Genomic DNA, 22,434 nt, shown 5'->3' with positions numbered 1-22,434 from the left:
ATATCCTTTCTTCCAGGAGTGCTAGTTCTGCAAGGTTCGCAGGAGAGCTTCTGTAAAGTTTGGAAGGTAAGAGACGAGATACTGGCAGAAGTAAAGCTGTGAGTACCGGGCGTGAGTCGTGCTTCAGTAGCTCAGATGGTAGAGCACTTGCCCGCGAAAGGCAAAGGTCCCGAGTTCGAGTCTCGGTCGGGCACACAGTTTTAATCTGCCAGGAAGTTTCAACTACTGGTTTGTTTGTGCAGTTAAGGATATTGCTCTTGGGGTAAAATTGTCTATGTCATTTTAAATTCCTAGATTGGACAAACCAGTTGTTGAGCTGGGTGCTCCAGTGTACATCTGTAATGTTGTACTTCCAGCAAAAAGCAAAAATGGTCGAACAGATAAATCGAAATCTGTCTATAGTGATGCAGTATCTTGCAATCCTGTGAGAACTTATGATGAAATGTTCAAATAACTGATAAGTATTCCAGTCACGTCTGGTCCACGAATTACTGCCTTGATTTATGAGAAATGTTTGATTTCATGAACGTGAAGATTTTGTCACCCACTTTACTTACACTTAACTCAGTTTTACCCCTAATGGCCACCTTCATTTTAGCCAGTGTTCACTGTCGTTCATCAGCAAACAAGTGCGTTGTGTTGTCTTTGTTGCTGGTGTTGTAATGACGTTTCAATGTTTTTCGAGCTCGTAATACTGTGATTGCAGATTAACCACTTTGCACAGCCTTAAATTATACAAAAAATAAGAGTGTTCCCGTTTGGCATTGAACGATGTGGCTCCTCCACTTTTTCTTTGTTTAACAAGTGTATAGGCATCGTGGTATTCCTAGTGTAGAACATGAATCTAATTTTAACGCAAGTAGTATTGCCACCAAACAGTTTCGATGTCTGAAAAGGCAACTGTCCAGGCTCTAGCAGTGTCTGGCTGCAGCCTTGATTGTCCTCCTCCTCCTCCTCCTCCGCACCCTTCAGCCCCACTCATGTCTCCACCTGGAGCCCTAGGCAGGGACACGACCAGAGTGCTCATGGAGCACTGTTTGCCCAGGCCTATCTTGTTATATGTAGCGGATTGTCAAATCTATTGACTTAATTTTGTGGGTGGGCAAGCCTGGCTAAGTAGGGATGTGCCTTCCGCTACATGACAAGCCACTGTGGGAGTTGAATCACTCCTAGCTGACATCAACCCTGTCCTGTTGTTTTATCCTCCTTATGTTTCTAGTAAATCATTCTTAACCCCTCTTATGATTGCCCCATGCCAATTTTATTTTACCTTCATTTTTTGGTAATTTAAAATTGAATGAGTTTTTCATGTTTTTCAAACTTCCGGTATGAAGGAATCAAGGACCATATTAATTTCATTCCTTAAACCCCATAATCCATCCATACATAGTTCATACACCCTGATACAGGTTTTTCTGTGGTTTTTGTAAAGCACGTCAAGCAAATTCCAAGATGTTCCCTCAACAAACTGAGTGAGGGTGTGCAGTTGTAAACACAATTGCTCACATTTGGAAGGCCCTGGGTTCATTTCTAGATCTAGATTTTCTTTCATTTCTGCAAATTGGTTTAGGCAGATTTTGGGATCATTCATTGAAATGTGTTGTGGTGAATTTTCTTGTACCAGTTTGAGTTTTGTACCCCATCAGTAATGACCTCCATTGGCTGGTCATTTAACTGTGATTTTCCTTCCAGCTAGCATCAATAACATCACTGCTACTTGGTGTCTCTTTTCTTAAGTGTATACTTTGTCTGCAATGGCCTTGAAGTTGATAAGGAGTTACCTGTAATACATGGTTATTTCCCCCTCCCCACCTTCATTGATGTTTGGTGGATTATTTTTGTAGAACTTCATGCTTCACTGTACAAAGCTACAATTACACCATTCTCGATATGCAAGTGAGATTCATGCCTGATACCTCTTGTGAAATAAAGTGTTTATTTTTTGAGGCAATGTAAAATACACTCCTGGAAATTGAAATAAGAACACCGTGAATTCATTGTCCCAGGAAGGGGAAACTTTATTGACACATTCCTGGGGTCAGATACATCACATGATCACACTGACAGAACCACAGGCACATAGACACAGGCAACAGAGCATGCACAATGTCGGCGCTAGTACAGTGTATATCCACCTTCCGCAGCAATGCAGGCTGCTATTCTCCCATGGAGACGATCGTAGAGATGCTGGATGTAGTCCTGTGGAACGGCTTGCCATGCCATTTCCACCTGGCGCCTCAGTTGGACCAGCGTTCGTGCTGGACGTGCAGACCGCATGAGACGACGCTTCATCCAGTCCCAAACATGCTCAATGGGGGACAGATCCGGAGATCTTGCTGGCCAGGGTAGTTGACTTACACCTTCTAGAGCACGTTGGGTGGCACAGGATACATGCGGACGTGCATTGTCCTGTTGGAACAGCAAGTTCCCTTGCCGGTCTAGGATGGTAGAACGATGGGTTCGATGACGGTTTGGATGTACCCGTGCACTATTCAGTGTCCCCTCGACGATCACCAGTGGTGCACGGCCAGTGTAGGAGATAGCTCCCCACACCATGATGCCGGGTGTTGGCCCTGTGTGCCTCGGTCGTATGCAGTCCTGATTGTGGCGCTCACCTGCACGGCGCCAAAACACGCATACGACCATCATTGGCACCAAGGCAGAAGTGACTCTCATCGCTGAAGACGACACGTCTCCATTCGTCCCTCCATTCACGCCTGTCGCGACACCACTGGAGACGGGCTGCACAATGTTGGGGCGTGAGCGGAAGACGGCACTAACGGTGTGCGGGACCATAGCCCAGCTTCATGGAGACGGTTGCGAATGGTCCTCGCCGATACCCCAGGAGCAACAGTGTCCCTAATTCACTGGGAAGTGGCGGTGCGGTCCCCTACGGCACTGCGTGGGATCCTACGGTTTTGGCGTGCATCCGTGCGTCGCTGCGGTCCGGTCCCAGGTCGACGGGCACGTGCACCTTCCGCCGACCACTGGCGACAACATCGATGTACTGTGGAGACCTCACGCCCCACGTGTTGAGCAATTCGGCGGTACGTCCACCCGGCCTCCCGCATGCCCACTATACGCCCTCGCTCAAAGTCCGTCAACTGCACATACGGTTCGCGTCCACGCTGTCGCGGCATGCTACCAGTGTTAAAGACTGCGATGGAGCTCCGTATGCCACGGCAAACTGGCTGACACTGACGGCGGCTGTGCACAAATGCTGCGCAGCTAGCGCCATTCGACGGCCAACACCGCGGTTCCTGGTGTGTCCGCTGTGCCGTGCGTGTCATCATTGCTTGTACAGCCCTCTCGCAGTGTCCGGAGCAAGTATGGTGGGTCTGACACACCGGTGTCAATGTGTTCTTTTTTCCATTTCCAGGAGTGTAATTCAGCCATACTATTAGCTTATTTGCATGTTTTAATGGTTTTAGATTTTCATAGTTTTATTAATTTTTGAGATCTGTTTAGCCATTCTTGTGTACATTGAACATCTATAGTGACCATGTCTTACTTTTTGGCAGGAATTTAAACTTCTCAACAGAAGTCTTGGATGCCATTGCATAGATTGTTGTACCTCCTTCAGTGTAAGTGGCACACAGAGTTCATTTATACTTCCTACATTTTGTAATCTGGGAATGATTTTCCTGTTTTTGGGTTTTATTTGCTACACATTACATAACCCAAAATTTGTTTTCGTTCTTATTTAATTTCATTCCTTAGTGCAGAAAAATAAGTTCTCCCCTAGTTATCTGGGAGCTAATTTTGGTCATATAAGGTTTCATTTTCACCATCATATGAGGCATTTTCTTGAATGTGAGTACTTACACTAGGCACAAGTTGTCTGTTGTCTTATTGCATGTTGCAGTGATTGACATATGCAGTTCCTTTACTATACATGGTCTTCAAGAGAGAATTCTTTTGTCAAAAATTCAAAGATAATTGCAAGAATCGAAATCAGTCCTGTTCTTTAGAAAAAGAAAGAGGGAGAAAATAGGGTTTGTTGCATAAACCATAAATGTATATTCAGTGTCATGAAAACACTCAAAAATATTGACTGTGTATAGTCTGTTCTATTTTGCTTAAATTTGTAATCAAATCCACCAAAACCCCCAGGAACAGAATTAGTACACAACTTGAGGAGTACTACTGTGGTATTCCACTGCTCATCCATCTTACCTAACATCCTTGTCTGTCCCTATTTCAGTCCTCCTCCAAACCACCTTGCCCCATCGCCTTGTAACCTGTAAAACACACCGATGCTAGATTTCTCTCATATCCTCCTACCACATACTTCAGTCCTGTATACAGGCATTTCTTATATCACTGAAGGCAGGGTTGCCTTCTAGTTCACCAACTTACTGCAACCATTGAGCTGCATGCCACGTGGGCATCACCACAAAAAGGTCACATCCAAACTGTGTGAGACAGCTAGACCACCCAGGTGCCAAAAATGCCTATGCAACATGGAGTTCCTGGGCTTAAACGGGTATGAAACACCACTGTATCCTTTGTTCCCACAATCTGCTTGGTCTCAAGTTATTCTCTGTATTTTCCACCTGTTTCTATCCCCTCCAAACTCCTGCTCCAGTATCTCTCTCTCTCTCTCTCTCTCTCTCTCCTCTCTCTCTCTCTCTCTCTCCTCTCACACACACACACACACACACACACACACACACACACCTTCTGTCCCCCTGCCCCCCATCTAAATAATCCTTTCTCTCTCAGTACTTCTCTCCTCTCCCTCCCCCCCTCCCCCATCCCATCACAGCTCTCCCGATGTTGTACCTAACAACCCATCATCCTATCCAGACCATGTCCCTGCACACTACCACAGGCAGCACTGCAGCATTCTCATCATCACTACCCTGCTATCAGTCCCTCCCATCATAACCCCACATCTGAGAGAGAGAGAGAGAGAGAGAGAGAAGAAGAGAGAGAGAGAGAGAGGGGGGAGAGAGAGGGAGAGAGAGGGAGAGAGAGGGAGAGAGAGGGAGGGAGAGGGAGGGAGAGAGAGAGAGAGAGAGAGAGAGAGGGAGGGAGGGAGGGAGGGAGGGAGGGAGGGAGGGAGGGAGGGAGGGAGGGAGGGAGGGAGGGAGGGAGGGAGGGAGGGAGGGAGGGAGGGAGGGAGGGAGGGAGGGAGGGGAGGGAGGGAGGGAGGGAGGGAGGGAGGGGAGGGAGGGAGGGAGGGAGGGAGGGAGGGAGGGAGGGAGGGAGGGAGGGAGGGAGGGAGGGAGGGAGGGAGGGAGGGAGGGAGGGATGGGAGGGAGGGAGGGAGGGAGGGAGGGAGGGAGGGAGGGAGGGAGGGAGGGAGGGAGGGAGGGAGGGAGGGAGGGAGGGAGGGGAGGGAGGGAGGGAGGGAGGGGAGGGAGGGAGGGAGGGAGGGAGGGGAGGGAGGGAGGGAGGGTGGGAGGGAGGGAGGGAGGGAGGGGAGGGAGGGAGGGAGGGGAGGGAGGGAGGGAGGGAGGGAGGGAGGGAGGGAGGGAGGGAGGGGAGGGAGGGAGGGAGGGAGGGAGGGAGGGAGGGAGGGAGGGCTTTTTCTGATTTCACATTTTTGAAGGATAATTACATAATTGTCTTGTAAATCTGCTGAATGTGACTTGAATAAACAAATCTGCTCTTCAAACTTACATCTTTAGTCATATTTTGAAATATTTACAATGAAGTTTTTTGCATTGTTCTCCATCTTTATTGAGCCTAATATTTTTTCTTAATGTCTTTCTTTCAGTGATTTCCAGCTCTTCCATCACTTTCTTATTCAGTAACAGATATTTTTGTGTGAATTGCTGTTGACACAGTTGAACTACTGTAGACATTCGTCTAAGTGTAGTGTTGAAAGGATATTGATTTCTATTGTAGATAATATAGATACATTTGGTCAGGTGATATAGTACTTTCCAGTTTGGCAGGTCTTGAATGAATTGCCTCATCTGTTCTTTGTTTGGCTGCCGTTTCTCATAAATCTCATAGGATTGCTAGGTGGTCTGCAAAAGTATATTTGTAGGTTTCTCTCCCTTGTATCCTAGTTTAATTTTTTCTGTTGATTTGATTTTTACTCATTTCCTCCATTCTCCTGTGTCTGCTTCAAGAACACAGCAGTGGTGAAATATCATCTCCTTGCCTGACTCTTGTTTTAATATCAAATTTTCTAAATATTTAAGGTGTCAAAAACCATGGATCACTAGAGGGGTTAAAGTATTTTGTGAAAGGAAAAGGGAAACGTTTCTTCTGGCTAGAACAAGTAGACCCCGCAATAGTTGCACACTACAAAAACTGCTCAAAATTGCTTAGAAATGTTGTTAAAAACATCAAAGAATATGCACATAATGTCAAAAATCAGTAATTCAGACAACAGACTTAAGGCTGTGTGGATATTAGTTAAGCGAGAGACAGGACAACCAGCCACAGAAGAGGATAATGTCATTATTGAACAGAATGGAAGGGCTACAAATGAAGAGTCATGTGTAACAAACAAATTTAATACTCATTTTTTAAATGTTGTAGGAAGCACAGGGACAAACAGTTTGTGGCCTATCTAAGGCATTTGACTGTTGAATCACCATATCTTAGATAAATTGAAGTTTTATGGGATTGATGATATAACATACAATGGATAATGCACATCTCACCAAAAGAATGCAGAAAGTTGTACTTAGTAATTCAGCAAATTTAATGTGGGGACGCAATTCTGACTAGGGAGAAACCAGTAAGATGCCATATTTTGCATATTTTTCATTCAATAATTTCATATGGAATAATGTTCTGGGGTTAACTCATTGTTAAGAAAGTAAGTCTTCATTGCTTGAAAAGTGCTGTTAAAAATAATATGTGGCACTCACCCACGATCATGTTGTAGACATCTGTTTATGGAGTTGGATGTTCTGGTTACTGCTTCACAGTATATTTATTATCTCATGAAGTTTGTTGTAAATAATCCCCTACAGTTCAAAAGGAACAATGATGTGCATAAGGCCGGCCGAAGTGGCCATGCGGTTATAGGCGCTGCAGTCTGGAACCGCGAGACCACTACGGTCGCAGGTTCGAATCCTGCCTCGGGCATGGATGTGTGCGATGTCCTTAGGTTAGTTAGGTTTAACTAGTTCTAGGAGACTATTGACCTCAGAAGTTGAGTCCCATAGTGCTCAGAGCCATTTGAACCATTTGATGTACATAATTAAAATACCAGAAGGAAATTTGTTATTCAGTGTGGAAATTGTCTTTAACACAAGAAGGAGTGCACAGTGCTGCAACAAAATTTTTTGCTCACTTACCCGGTGATGTAAAATGTCTGACAGACGGCAAAGTAAAATTTGAAAACAAACTGTAAAAGTTTCTGCTTGACAAATCATCCTATTCCACAGAAGAATTTCTGTTATTGTAATATGTAAAAGGTGGTGGGTAGGAATTACTAAGTCACACCTGTGTATAAAAAAAGTAAAAATAAGATAATTAAAAAAGCTTATAAATGTTCAGCTTGTAACCATATTTACTAATTAATTTGTGATGTGAATGTAAAATGACTCATTCCACATCATTATGATTTATTGTGTAAAATCCTTCACCTGACTTGTGTGACACTTTTGTGAAGACTGTAAAGAGATGCTCCAGAATGGCCATTCCTCAGGGTGGTTGAACATCATACATTCCCGGTCTAACTTCAGAACTCAGTGCTCAGTGTACAGAGTACTTATAGTACTATTCAAAGATGATCTGTTTGGCGAGACAATGCTGGTGGCTGCAAATAAACTTATTATATTTCTGAAAGAATCCAAAAGGAGTTCTTGCGTTAAAACTAGAACAACTTGATCTAACCAGAAACAGCCATAGAGCTTGGAGATTATTGAGATGCCTCAATAATGACCCAACCAGATCCACAGCACACTGCAACATCACTGCAGATCAGATAGCACACCAACTGCTCGTGAATGGGAAAGGTAGCCATAGAATCAAATTGCCAAAAATACCCCAAGAGGCCCAAGATATCTGAATTAAACAACACTATTAAGGAGAGCAAAACTGGTAAAGCATCCGGTTTAGATGACATCCGTATGGAGCAAATTAAGAATTTCGGCCCAGCAACAAGAAGATGGCTCCTGCAGCTTCTCAGTAACTGCATGAACCAGTGACAACTATCAAAGATCTGGCGAAAGAGCAGAGTGATGGCTCTTCCAAAACCTAGAAAGGAAGCAGATCACCCTAAGAATTGAGCTGCTCGGAGGAACAAAATGGTAAGCGCCAAAATCACAGTTTCGAGATACAGCGCATCTAAAGTTTCCATTGATCTGCAAATCTGTGTAATTTTTTTTTTTTTTTTTTAACAGTCCTTCTACTATACAGACATAAATGAAAATCAGAACTGACTAAAACACATGAAATATACAAAAATTATTACATTACCATACACCATTAACAACACACAGTGATAGAACATTACATATTAAATTTTACAGTAAGTCTTCAACACTTTACTGAAACTGCAAAATCATCCATCACTCTCATCACTAATGTCTTTTTCATCTAAAACTGTTGGCTTTAGTGACAGGAAAAATCCATTGTGGACAGGAGGTATGTAATTTAGGAGTGATAGGACATCAGCAACTTTCTTCTTTTCAATAAGCCTTGGCCCATTGTATTTAAGTCGAAGCGTAGGAACTGGTCCTTGCCTTCCACGTTTCCTGAAGTTTATTTCATGCCAAATGTCATGACAAAATGTCTCGCTGATGAATAAAGATGGATATTCGGAAGTCACCTTCCACTTACATATTTTCATTAGGTTGACAGCTCGATCATCAACTGTCTTCTTTCTGAAGACAAACGCTTCTTTAGAGTGTTTTATTTGATAGAAATCCTCTCATTTCATATTATATACAAGCCGACTTCTTGATGATCTCGCACCACTGATCTGGACTCTACACATCTTGTACTTGTCGGCGAACGTAATTTTCAAATGCACTTCAGGAACATAATGGTATGTACATGCACTTACCATTATGTTCGTGAAACGTACTGAAGACAGTATATTTACAAAATAACATACCTCTGAGTCATCTGAATTGTTAGGAATGTATTCTGGATCCCTCTCAAAGATATTAGTATCATTGGAAGTATATTCCTTGTCTCCTGCCATGTTCACTATTGCCATAATCTCAGAGATGTTTTTACTTGCCACCATTCTCTCTGTCACTTACCATTATGTTTCCGCAACAGACTGACAGTGGTGCTTACCATTAAGCTCCTCCCTGACATCTGTTGAGTGAATTTGGAACTACTAGTAAGTTTACTGCATTGTGCATCCCAAGGTGGTGTCATTAGCCATCTGCCGCAAAATACACAGCGATGGCGCTTACCATTGTGTTCCCCCGAGCAGCTCAATTTCAGGCATGTTAACCTTTTGAGTCACCTTCATAAACTGTTCAAACATATGATTCTGAATAGAATCCTACCAGTAATAGACCCTCTTCTCGTACCAGAACAAGCAGTATTTCGACCAAACAGAAGCTGCACAGGGCAACTTTTCAATCTCACTCAGTTTATAGAGGATGGCTTTGAAACCTGACAGGTAACCGACGTGGTCTTCATGGATCTCAAAGCAGCATGTGATACTGTCCATCATTGATTACTCATGCAAAATCATACAATATGCTCAAGAACGCCCACCTAGTTAGACTAATCAGCACCCTCCTCCAAAACCACAAGGTTTTTGTTGAATTTAGAGAACAGTGCAGTCACTGGAGAGTGCAGAAAGTGGTCCGCCTCAGGGAAGCGTCTTGGTTCCACTTCTCTTCAACATTTTTACCAACAACCAGCCATTGACCCCGGGCACGAAGATATTCTTATATGCAAAGATCACCTAGCGCTTGATACGCAGAGCTCATGCTTTGAAACAGTGGAAAGAAACCTGACAGCTGCACTTAGAACACTGTCGAGCTACTTCAATTGGAACCAACTCAGACCAACCCCTTTGAAGACACAAGGGTGTGCCTTTCACCTAAGGAACAGGGAAGCTAATCGTGATCTAAAGCTTGAATAGTCAGGCATCCAATTGCAGCAGCTTCATGCCCCTAAGTACTTGGGAGTCACTCTCGACAGAACTGACATTCAAAACCCACTGCAAGAACACCAAAATCTCCAGTTGAAACAACCTAATTCGCAAACTGAGACACAGTGTGGCTCACATCCACAAACTATTCATTTTTCTGCAATGGCACTATGCTTTTCTACTGCCAAATATGTTTCCCCGGTTTGGTACAGGTCATCTCGTGCCAGACAAGTAGACACAGCTCTCAACAAAACCTGGTTTTCCAGGCCCCAACATGGACTGTTCTGCATGACAGTTATGTTGGGGGAGTGCTTTATTGAACTGTATTGCAGGAGCTAAACATATCGATGAGCACAGCTGGTGACACGTTGAGACTGATAGATTGAGGGGATGGACAGAATGAGGGGGAGGAAGAAATGCACAGAGAGAGGGGAATGGGGGAGGGAGATGCACGAAGCAGGTAGAAGGTGTAGTGGGCAGGTGGAAAAGGAAAGGAGGGTGAGGCAGAGGTGGGGGGGGGGGGGGGGGGAGAGGGGGTAATATAGTCATAGAGGGGGGTAGAGGATGTGGACAAAGGGAAGGATATGAAGAGAGTTTGTGTGGAGGAGGAGATAGACAGATAGAAGTGGGAGGAAGAGATGTGTGGAACACAAACACCAGCAAAGCCATGGGGAAAAGGTTAGTTTACAATAAACAAGGCTCTCACAGTTTCTCAGAAAGTGTACACTGTGGGCTGCTCTTCTCTCTTGACATCTGGGAAGGAAAGATGCAAAGTAACCACAAACATTATTAGCTGTACCATTGCCTTGAGTGAGTTGAACATTGATGTATCATCCTTGGTTAAATAATTTGATGAGAGATCAGTGGTTTCAGCAAAACTTTTAATCGGGTCTCAGAGAGGTTGCAAGTCCATGCACAATATTTATTTTGTTCCATATATGCTCACTTGGCATTGCACTTTATTATGAATCATGTAATTAGTTAGTATTACAGTTACACTTAATTGAAAACGTAAGGTTTTTATCTTTTTAGTGCCTCATTGTTACACTGCTAATTCGAGGAAAACTGAAAATGTTTGTACATGTGAATAAAAGAGTTACTTTGTTGCAGGCCCAAACGGGAAGGTGAAGGGAACAATCCACGGAAACGGGTAGTAGTAATGAGCAGTTCTTTGCATCCTCGCCATGATTCTGCATCTGATAGTGAACCAGACGAAGATGTAAAGTCGAATAGTGAAGGATCAGTCAAGCGCAGGCGTGAGGCAAGTCCTGGGTCGGAGTGTTAGTATTACTGATGGTAAGTGAAAGTAGCTGTATTCCAATAATGTAGGAATTAGATGCTGTGTCAAAATATGAAGTAGTGTGTGTTTTCATAAATACCTTTCTGTCTAATATATAAGTATAGTTTATGTATCATCTTGGACAGTTTTAATTCAGTTAATTTAACACTTATGTGGGCAGTGGGGGATTATACTTACCAGTAACTGTGTTTTTTCCCCTGTGTTTATGGGAATGTCATACCACTTCTGTATGCTCCTGCACTACCTGTAGTTTCTGTTTATTGTGAAATATAGCTTTTAGGGCCATAGGAAGTATACATTCCACCAAGTAATGTTGTTTTAAAAGCCTCTGGGAAGTATGCTAACCGCCAAAGAAGTTCGTCCAAGAGGCGGCTTGAGAAGCATTTGGGAATATGTCTTATGATTTCTGGATGGATGGTCAGGTGTATAAAAACTGCTACGTCAATCACCTTCTGTTTGTCAAACCATGGAAAATCCAGGATGGAATAGTGACAGTATTATGAAAAGGGTAGTTTGCTAATCACTATATAGAGGAAATGTCAAGATGCAGACAGGCACAATAAAAAACTGCTATACATTTAAGCTTTCAGCCAAAAGGCCTCCTTCTAAGGTAGAAAACACACACACACACACACACACACACACACACACACACACACATTCATTCACTCGGGTACAAATCGCACACACATGATCACTGTCGCTGGCCACTCAGGTCGGACTGTGAGCAACTGTGCACAATTGGAGAAACACTTTGTGGGTGTTGGGGATAAGGAGGAGGCTGGGGCTGTGATGGGAAGGGACAGCAGGGTAGAGATGGAGGAAGGTGTAGTGCTGGTTGTAAGAGCATGTGGGGACATGGTGGAGACAGGGTAGGGCTACTAAATGAATCATGAGAGGGGGGGGGGGGGGGGTGTAAGAAAAGTGAAGGGCAAGGACTAGCGAAGGTTGAAGGGCCAGGGGGTAATGGAGACATAGGATTTATTGCAGGGAGAGTTTCCAAATGTGCAATTCAGAAAAGCTGGTGTTGGTAGTAAGGATCCAGTTGGTACAGGCTGTAAAGCAGTCACTGAAGCACATTGTTTTAGGCAACATCTTCAGCAACTGGATGACCCAGCTGTCTCTTGGCCTCAGTTTGTTGGTGGCCATTCATGCGGACAGACAGCTTGCTGTTTCTCATGCCCACATAGAAAGCGGCACAGTGGTTGCAGTTTAGTTTGTAGATCACATGACTGCTTTCACAGGTGGCCCTGCCTTTGATGGGATAAGTGATGCCTGTGACCTGACTGGTGTAGGTGTTGGTGGATGTGTGGGACAGGTCTTGCTACTAGGTCTACTGCAGGGATAAAGGTGAGGGTTTGGGAGCAGAGGTGAATAGGGGTGGACAAGGATGGTTAGGTGCAGTGGGTGGTGCAATACCAGTGTAGACGGGTGAGAAGGATAGTGGGTAGGATATTACCCATTTCAGGGCATGACAAGAGGTACTCAAAATTGTGGTGGAGAATGTGATTCAGTTGCTCCAGTCCAGATGAAGCCATCTTTGAGATAGAGGCCAACATTGAGGAAAGTGGCTTATTGGTCTGAGGGGGACCAGCTGAAGTGAATGGGGGGATGTGATGTTGAGGTTTTGGAGGAATTGAGGTTTCGAAGGAATGTGGATAGTGTGTCATCACCCTCAATCCAGATCATGAAGATTTCATCAGTGACTCTGAACTAGATGAGGCGTTTGCGATTCTGAGTGCTTAGGAAGATTCTTTGAGATGCCCTTGAACTGGTTGGCATAGGACAGTGCTATGTGGGTGCCCATTGTTGTACCATGGATTTGTTTGAAGGTGATGTCTTCAAAGGCGAAGTAATTATGGGTGAGGATATAGTTGGTCATAGTGACCAAAAAGGGGTTTGTAGGTGTTGAGTCTTGTAGGTGTGGATTCAGTCAAGCATTGGGAAAGGTAGTATCCGATAACAGCAGGGTCATGGGTATTTGAGATATTGGTGTAGAAGGAGGTGGTATCTGTAGTGACAAGCATGACACCATGTGTTAAAGGAACAGGAACTTTGCTGAATCGATGGAGGAAATGCTCATTGCCTTGTATGTAGGAGGCTAAGTTACAGGTAATAGGCTGAAGGTGTTGGTCCATGGGAGCAGAGATTCTCTTAGTGGGGGTACAGTAACCAGCCACAATCCCCCCTGCGGGTCCAGGGGTTAGAATAGGCCCGAGGTATTCCTGCCTGTCGTAAGAGGCGACTAAAAGGAGTCCATCCCCCTCAAGGCAGTAGTTAGCGCCTGCATCCGGAGACGGACGGTTCCACGACCTATATTTGTGGTCTTTTTGGTTTTTCACTTCTCGTTTCTTCCTTCCTTTGGTTGGTTTCTTTCTTTGTTCTTCTCCATCTCACTGTCTTCCTTACTCTTTCCCTTGCCTTCTTCTCCTTGCCTTCTTCTCCTTGCCTTCTCTGGTCTCCGCCTCGGCGTTTGAGACAGTCTGTCCTCTCTCTCTTCCTTTTCCTCTTCTTCCTTCCTTCCTGTGCGCGCCTGAAGGCCGACCCACGCGTAGCCGGTGACGGGGTAACGGGTAATTCCCCGCCCTGGCTAGACAAGTAAGGCACGCACGTACCCCCTGGTAAAGGCCAGGCCCAGGGAGGAGTGATTGCCTGAGCTGATACCTTCTGACCATGCCGATTGGTCCCTCAGTCTGTTTCTCGGGAGGTGTGACCTGAGGTGTAAACATTCACCTAAGGCGGGAGTGCCCTCTGAGAGGGTCCCCATAAGGAAGGAGTGCGCCATCGGAGACGCTGACAATCATGGGGGATTCCTCCGCAATGGATTTCTCTTCTTCTCTCTTGACTTCTGCCCACAAACGGAAACATGACCAGCCACCAGTGACAAAAGTACTACCGCCTGCCCCCACAGTTCCTCGTCGTTTCTTGATCTGAGGACGGAAAGGATTTTTCCTCTGTCAACCCTTTCGTTATCCAGAAGGGCGTAGATGCCATAGCCGGTACTGTTAAGTCTTGTACAAGGTTGCGTAATGGTACCTTGTTACTAGAAACGAAGAGCGCCTTTCAGGCACAGAAACTGCTTTGAGCCACACTGCTGTACACGTTCCCTGTCCGGGTGGAGGCTCACCGAACTTTGAATTCGTGTCGTGGTGTGGTCTATACTAGATCCCTCGACGGATTGACTGACGAGGAGATTCAGTCTTTCTTCGCTGAGCAGGGCGTGACGGCTGTCCATAGGGTCATGAAAAAGGTCAACAATGACCTTGTACCGACCCGGACACTTTTCTTGACCTTTGATAGTGTTAAGCTGCCATCGCGCATCAAAGCTGGCTACGAGGTTATTTCTGTTCGCCCCTATGTCCCGACACCTACACACTGCTACCAGTGTCAGCGTTTCAATCACACTCGACAGTCTTGTTCCAATGCGGCTAAATGTGTCACTTGTGGCAGGAATGCCCATGAGGGTGACTGTCCACCTCCGTCTCCTCGTTGTGTGAACTGTCAGGGTGACCATGCAGCGTCCTCCCGCGACTGTTCCAGCTGTATCCAAGAAATTCGGGTCAAAGAGAAAGTGTCCACCTCGGCTGCTCGCAAGCTATTAGCTAGTAGGAAGCCCACGCTGCTCCCAGCGGGGAAATACAGTACTGTCCTCGCCTCTCCTCGGACTACCAGGGAGGTGGCAACCCAGACATGCGATCTGACCTTCAGCACCACGGTCGTCCGTTCGGCCAGTGCTAAGATCGCGCGGTCGACGTCTCCTCTTCCTCCCATCACCCCACAGACACAAGCCCCTTCATCAGCTTCTGCTAAGACGAAGACCCAGAAGTCAGATGCACGGGCCTTCAAAAGGAACCGTCCCGTGCAGACTTCCTACGTACCTCGACCTCCCAGCCATCGACCAGTACTTCCACCAAACGACCTTCCAAGAAGGCTCATAGGAAGCACAGTTCTCCTTCTCTGCCACGGCGCATTTCTTCTCCTGCGCCACCCAGCGGTTGCCGCCCCAGGCCGTCATCCGTTTTGCCTGGCCGCACCGCTGGTAGCTGAACATCTGGCCGTTCACCGGCGGAGGAAGCTCCCCCTCCCGGCCATCTTACCAAGATGGCCGATGAACCTATAGAACCAGTGGACGATGACTGTCCGCCTACTGATAGCGGCGGCAGTGCTCGCTCGAAGCCAGGCCCTCAGCGGCCTTCGAGGTGGCCCCTTCTTTCATCTTCCTTTTCTTCTTACGATGGCACTTATTCACTGGAGCATTCGCTCCAACCAAGAGGACGTTTTGACCTACCCCCTGTGGTAGGTTATCCGGCTCATGGAGGGGTTATGTTGCTGGTCCGGGATGATATTTACTACGATCCCATCACGTTGCACACCGGCCTGCAGGCAGTTGCCATCCGAATTACTCTCCCCACATTTACGTTTTCCATTTGTACCATTTACACTCCATCGTCGTCTGCCGTTACCAGGGCAGACATGATGCAAATTATTGCTCAGCTACCTGCACCATTTTTGTTAACTGGAGACTTCAATGCCCACCATCCCCTTTGGGGCTCTCCAGCATCCTGCCCGAGGGGCTCCCTGTTAGCAGACCTTTTCAACCAGCTCAATCTTGTCTGCCTCAATACTGGCGCCCCTACTTTTCTTTCGGACACATCTCACACCTGTTCCCATTTAGACCTCTCTATATGTACTACCCAACTTGCACGCCGGTTTGAGTGGTATGCACTTTCTGATACATATTCGAGCGACCACTTCCCGTGTGTTATCCATCTCCTGCAGCATACCCCCTCTCCGTGCTCATCTAGTTGGACCATCTCCAAAGCAGACTGGGGGCTCTTCTCTTCCAGGGCGACCTTTCAGGATCAAACCTTCACAAGCTGCGATCGTCAAGTCACACACCTCACGGAAGTCATTCACACTGCTGCTGAATATTCCATCCCTCACCCTACTTCTTCTCCACGTCGCGTACTGGCCCCCTGGTGGACCGCAGCATGTAGAGACGCTTTACGTGCTCGTCGACGTGCTTTAGGCACCTTTAAACGCCACCCTACAGTGGCGAATTGTATCAATTATAAACGATTACGTGCACAGTGTCGTCGTATTATTAAAGAAAGCAAGAAAGCCAGCTGGGCTGCTTTCACAAGCACCTTCAACAGTTTTACTCCTTCTTCTGTTGTCTGGGGTAGCCTGCGCCGGCTCTCTGGCACTAAGGTCCACTCACCAGTTTCTGGCTTGACGGTCGCGAATGACGTCCTTGTGGCCCCTGAGGATGTCTCCAATGCCTTCGGCCGCTTTTTCGCAGAGGTTTCGAGCTCCGCTCATTATCACCCTGCCTTCCTCCCCCGCAAACAGGCAGAGGAGGCTAGGCCACCTAACTTCCGCTCCTCGTATCGTGAAAGGTATAATGCCCCATTCACCATGCGGGAACTCGAAAACGCACTTGCCCGGTCACGGTCCTCCGCTCCAGGGCCTGATTCTATTCATATTCAGATGCTGAAGAACCTTTCTCCTGCGGATAAAGGTTTCCTTCTTCGTACTTACAATCGCATCTGGTTTGAGGGACATGTTCCCGCATGCTGGCGCGAGTCTATTGTTGTCCCGATTCCTAAGCCGGGGAAGGACAAGCATTTGCCTTCCAGTTATCGACCCATCTCGCTTACCAGCTGAGTCTGTAAAGTGATGGAGCGAATGGTTAACTCTCGTTTGGTTTGGCTGCTCGAGTCTCGACGCCTACTTACCAATGTCCAATGTGGATTTCGTAGGCGCCGCTCTGCTGTTGACCATCTGGTTACCTTGTCGACCTTCATTATGAATAACTTCTTGCGGAAGCGCCCGACCGTGGCTGTGTTCTTTGATTTGTAGAAGGCTTACGACACCTGTTGGAGGGCGGGCATTCTCCGCACCATGCATACATGGGACCTTCGCGGTCGCCTCCCTCTTTTTATTCGTTCCTTTTTAATGGATCGACAGTTCAGGTTACGTGTGGGTTCTGTCCTGTCAGACACCTTTCGCCAGGAGAATGGGGTGCCACAGGGCTCAGTTTTGAGTGTCGCTCTCTTCGCCATAGCGATCAATCCAATAATGGATTGCCTCCCAGCTGATGTATCAGGCTCCCTTTTCGTGGACGATTTTACCATCTATTACAGCGCGCAGCGTACATGTTTCCTGGAGCGCTGTCTTCAGCGTTCTCTTGACCGTCTTTACTCCTGGAGTGTCGCCAATGGCTTCCGTTTTTCTGCCGAGAAGACGGTCTGTATTAACTTCTGGCGCTACAAAGAGTTTCTCCCACCGTCCTTACGACTCGGTCCCGTTGCTCTCCCATTCGTGGAGACAACAAAATTTTTAGGTCTTACATTTGACAGGAAACTTAGCTGGTCTCCACATGTGTCATATTTGGCTGCCCGTTGTACCCGTTCTCTAAATGTCCTCCGTGTTCTCAGTGGTATGTCGTGGGGAGCGGATCGAACCGTCCTACTTCGTCTATATCGGTCGATAGTCTGCTCCAAGCTGGATTATGGGAGCTTCGTATACTCCTCTGCACGGCCATCCATCTTATGCCGCCTCAACTCCATACAACATTGGGGTTTACGACTTGCGATCGGAGCGTTTTATACTAGTCCCGTCGAGAGTCTTCATGCTGATGCTGGTGAATTGCCACTCACCTACCGGCGCGATATACTGCTTTGTCGGTATGCCTGTCGGCTACTGTCAATGCCCGACCACCCGTCTTATCGTTCCTTTTTTGACGACTCTCTCAACCGTCAATACGGGTTGTATGTCTCTGCCCTGCTACCCCCTGGAGTTCGCTTTCGTCGCCTCCTTCAACACCTTAATTTTTCACTCCCTGCAACCTTTCGAGTGGGCGAGAGCCACACGCCACCTTGGCTCCAGGCTCGGGTTCGCGTTCACCTTGACCTCAGCTCGCTCCCAAAGGAGGTTACCCTCGGTTCGGTCTACTACTCCCATTTTGTCGAACTTCGTTCGAAGTTCATTAATATGACATTCACTTATACAGATGGCTCTAAGACCAATGACGGGGTCGGGTGTTCTTTTATTGTCGGGGCACAAAGTTTCAAATACCGGCTCCATGGCCATTGTTCGGTCTTCACAGCTGAGCTCTTTGCCCTCTACCAGGCTGTTCTTTACATCTGCCGCCACCGACATTCTGCTTATGTCATCTGCTCCGATTCCCTGAGCGCCATCCAGAGCCTCAGTGATCCGTATCCGGTTCACCCTTTCGTGCACCGGATCCAACGCTCTCTTCAGCAACTGGGGGACGTCGGTTCTCCGGTTAGCTTTATGTGGGTTCCTGGCCATGTCGGTATCCCTGGGAACGAAGCTGCAGATGCCCCGGCCAAGGCTGCGGTCCTCCAGCCTCGGACAGCTTCTTGTTGTGTCCCTTCGTCAGATTGTAGCAGGGTCATTTGTCGGCGCATTTTATCGCTGTGGCATGCCGATTGGGCTGCACTTACAGACAACAAGCTTCGGGCCTTGAAACCTCTTCCTGCGGCTTGGACGTCCTCCTCCCGCCCTTCTCAATGGGAGGAGGTCGTTTTGGCCCGGTTACGAATTGGACACTGCCGGTTCAGCCATCGCCATCTGCTGACGGCTGCGCCGGCGCCGTTCTGCCCATGCGGGCAATTGCTGACGGTCCGCCACATTTTAACGTCCTGTCCGGATTTTAACACCCTGCGTCTTGATCTTGGCCTGCCATGTACTCTAGATGCCATTTTAGCGGATGACCCACGAGCAGCTGCTTGCGTTCTTCGTTTTATCAACTTGACAAACCTCTCTAAGGACATTTGATTATGCTGTTTTTTTAATCCAATGCCTGTCAGTCTGTCTTTTATCGTGTTTTCCCTTTTCGTTGCTGTTTTAAACTTGTGACTCGCGGTGCATTCCTAACGTAGTCTGGGCACTAATGACCGTTGAACTTGTGCGCCCCCCCCCCCCCCCCCCCCCCAAAAAAAAAAAAAAAAAAAAAAACAGCCGCAATGGGCCATCCTGGGTGGTTTGTTTTATTTACTTCAGGAAACATGTTGAAGGTTGTAGCGCAGGAAGTGGTAAGAGTTTTTTTTTTTTTTTTTGGGGGGGGGGGGGGGGACAGACAGACAGAGAGAGAGAGAGAGAGAGAGAGAGAGAGAGAGAGATTCAGAGTAGTAGTTCTGGGATGGGCCTAAGGATTTAAGGAGAGACTGGAGATCCTGTCAAATTTCTGGAATGAGGTCATTGTGGCGCAGTTTGAAGGTGGATGAATGTAACTGCTGGTAGAGTCCTTCCGCCAGGTCATATCTGCAGTTCAAAACTACAGTGGTGGTGCCTTTGTTGACCAGTGGGATTAAAAGGTCGGAATCAGTTTTTAGGTGGCAGATTGTGGTTCTTTCTGCGAATGTAAGGTTTGCTTCCATGTTGATGGATTTTGGGGATGATGGTCAGGCAAAGTTTGAGGTTAAGAAATTCTGGAATGTTAACAGGAGCGTGATTTGGGTGCAGTATGGGTGAATCATGACTGGATGGACGAGTGGACTAAATCGGGCAGGATTCAACATCGGCTTTGGGTAGAGTCTTGATTAGTAGGGCTGGTGGCAAAAAATGTGTTTCCACTTTCCTCTTTCTCCCTGTCCCTGCAGTGCTCTTCATACAATCCACTTGCACATTACTGTAATATTATTGTAAAATGAACTTTTCATGGTATTTAAAATATTGAATCAAATTATGCATCTTCATAACTGTCACACGCCATAAAAAGGTATGAATTCTGCACTGACTCACAGCAGAGTGACGCTGAGATATCTAACCTTTGCTTTTAAGTTTTTTCCTGGTTGTTTGTTGTTAACAGTAAAAGGCAGAATCTGTATTGCTTTCAAGGAACAGTGAGTACCTGAGTATCTTTGCTACAGTGAAACAAAGTGAGATGGTGCAGTGGTTTAATCAGTGGTCATGCGTTCGGTAGGAATAATTAGATTATAATGTGAATCAAGTGGGATGTTGAATGTCAAAAAGACAGAAGTAAAGATTTTTCATATAGTAAGACACAAGAAACTGGTAGATCAGAGATGAGAATAAAGCCTTACAAAAATAGCTAGGTGCACGGATTGATGTGTGGGGGATGCAGGTGAAAAAGAGGAATGAGAGAAAGCCATGAAATATAATAGGGGAAGAGAAAAGAAAAGTAATGTAACCTAAGTTCAGACTAGTGTTGAAAACATGAAGACGGGAAATCTTATGCTATACACACACTAACATTGGAATTTGCTATGCAGAGAACATGAATGGTGAAGTAAGTTTCTGTAGTAGTACCAGTCAACTATCATTCACTTTATTAGTATTAAATAAATAATTTATTATTTTTCTAAAATTGGTACTGTTACATTGACCTTGTTAATAACTAGGCTGATTTTGTTTCCAGTCAATGAAGTTGTGCCGAGACCATTTGAAATTGTGATAAGGAAAGCACCATAGTCTGTCTTCATTTTGCAGATTTGCTTCAGTTTCTTGTAAAAAGGCTTGTATTGAATTTTTTTGTTCACAAAATTGTATTAATGATGTTTGTGACTTGTAAATATGTAAAAAGTTTTAAACTGTAAAATATGAGTAAAGCTTTAATATGAAGTTGTAAGAAATTTACAGAAAACTTATATTTTGTTTAATGTTTTCAGTCAGATAATATGTTCCAGTTTTAAAATGTATGTCTGAATTGACTTAAACTGCTGTTACTTGTTTTGAAAGGCCTTTGTCAGTCAGCCATTCAAATGTGCATAGCGCAGATTATATTTTATTACAATAAATATTTTAGTATTCTGTAAAATTAAATCAATGTTCACTTTTGTTGTTTTATTCCTTCATTGAAATATTAGAATGTGTTGTTGCAGTTACCAGTTGAATAGGATGTTTTATGTTCCTGTGGAATGGTTGTAAATTCACAAAACTTTTATCTTTACTGATGTAGAGTTTATAATGATATGTATGTGAAAGTGTCTTTCTCAAAGTTTTTAAAAATTCATTGAAGAAAAAATGGCAGGTGTGTACCACTTAACATGACAATACATTTGCTTGCAAGAGATAAATTTGAAGTCATTATTACGTGGGGGGAAGTTGAGGTGGAAAAAGAATGGACAAGCATGAGGGGTTATTATGCAAATGTGAGAGTATTTTATGTAGCTTTTGTATTTTATTTTTAAAAATTAAAATTTTTACTGTGTGTTGAACATAATTCACTTTTGTTTACCAATCCTTTTGAACACATGTAAAATTAAATTAAAAAGCTTTGAAAATACCATGAAGTGTGGAAAAGCAGATACCAACAAAGTGAAGATGATACCTGATAAAAATTTTAGAGCCCAAGCCTACTACTTATGTAGCAACAAAAGAACTGCGAAAGCGATAAGGTGTGATATTTTAGGTGATGTGAAATGTGATGTAGTTCCTATCTTGACAGTCAGTATGTACACTACTGGCCATTAAAATTGCTACACCAAGGAGAAATGCAGATGATAAACAGATATTCATTGGACAAATATATTATACTAGAACTGACATGTAATTACATTTTCATGCAGTTTGGGTGCATGGATCCTGAGAAATCAGTACCTAGAGCAACCACCTCTGGCTGTAATAACGGCTTTGATACGCCTGGGCATTGAGTCAAACAGAGCTTGGATGGCATGTACAGGTACAGCTGCCCCTGCAGCTTCAACACAATACCACAGTTCTCAAGAGTAGTGACTGGCGTATTGTGACGAGCCAGTTGCTCGGCCACCATTGACCAGACGTTTTCAGTTGGTGAGAGATCTGGAGAATGTGCTGGCCAGGGCAGCAGTCGAACATTTTCTGTATCCAGAAAGGCCCGTACAGGACCTGCAACATGCGGTCGTGCATTATCCTGCTGAAATGCAGGGTTCCACAGGGATCAAATGAAGGTTAGAGCCATGGGTTGTAACACATCAGAAATGTAATGTCCACTGCTCAAAGTGCCGTCAATGCGAACAAGAGGTGACGGAGACGTGTAACCAACGGCGCCCCAAAACATCACGCCGGGCGATACACCAGTATGGTGATGACAAATACACGCTTCCAATGTGCGTTCACCACGATGTCG

At 45.6% G+C, this 22,434-nt stretch overlaps 1 protein-coding gene across 1 annotated transcript in view; it reads left to right on the top strand.

The window, feature by feature from the left end:
• The window catches only part of LOC124594781 (RNA demethylase ALKBH5-like), a 115,448-nt gene extending 93,904 nt beyond the window's left edge, over positions 1 to 21,544 (top strand). Inside the window, exons 7-8 of the mRNA XM_047133188.1 lie at positions 11,147 to 11,332; positions 20,746 to 21,544. Coding sequence (XP_046989144.1) covers positions 11,147 to 11,321 — 175 coding nt within the window. The 3' untranslated portion in view covers positions 11,322 to 11,332; positions 20,746 to 21,544. The remainder of the gene's footprint in view (positions 1 to 11,146; positions 11,333 to 20,745) is intronic.
• The last annotated feature ends 890 nt before the right edge of the window (positions 21,545 to 22,434 follow it).

The sequence above is a fragment of the Schistocerca americana genome, chromosome 2, assembly GCF_021461395.2.
Source record: "Schistocerca americana isolate TAMUIC-IGC-003095 chromosome 2, iqSchAmer2.1, whole genome shotgun sequence".
In the NCBI taxonomy this organism is placed as follows: domain Eukaryota; kingdom Metazoa; phylum Arthropoda; class Insecta; order Orthoptera; family Acrididae; genus Schistocerca; species Schistocerca americana.
This window is presented reverse-complemented; position numbering and strand designations above follow the sequence as displayed.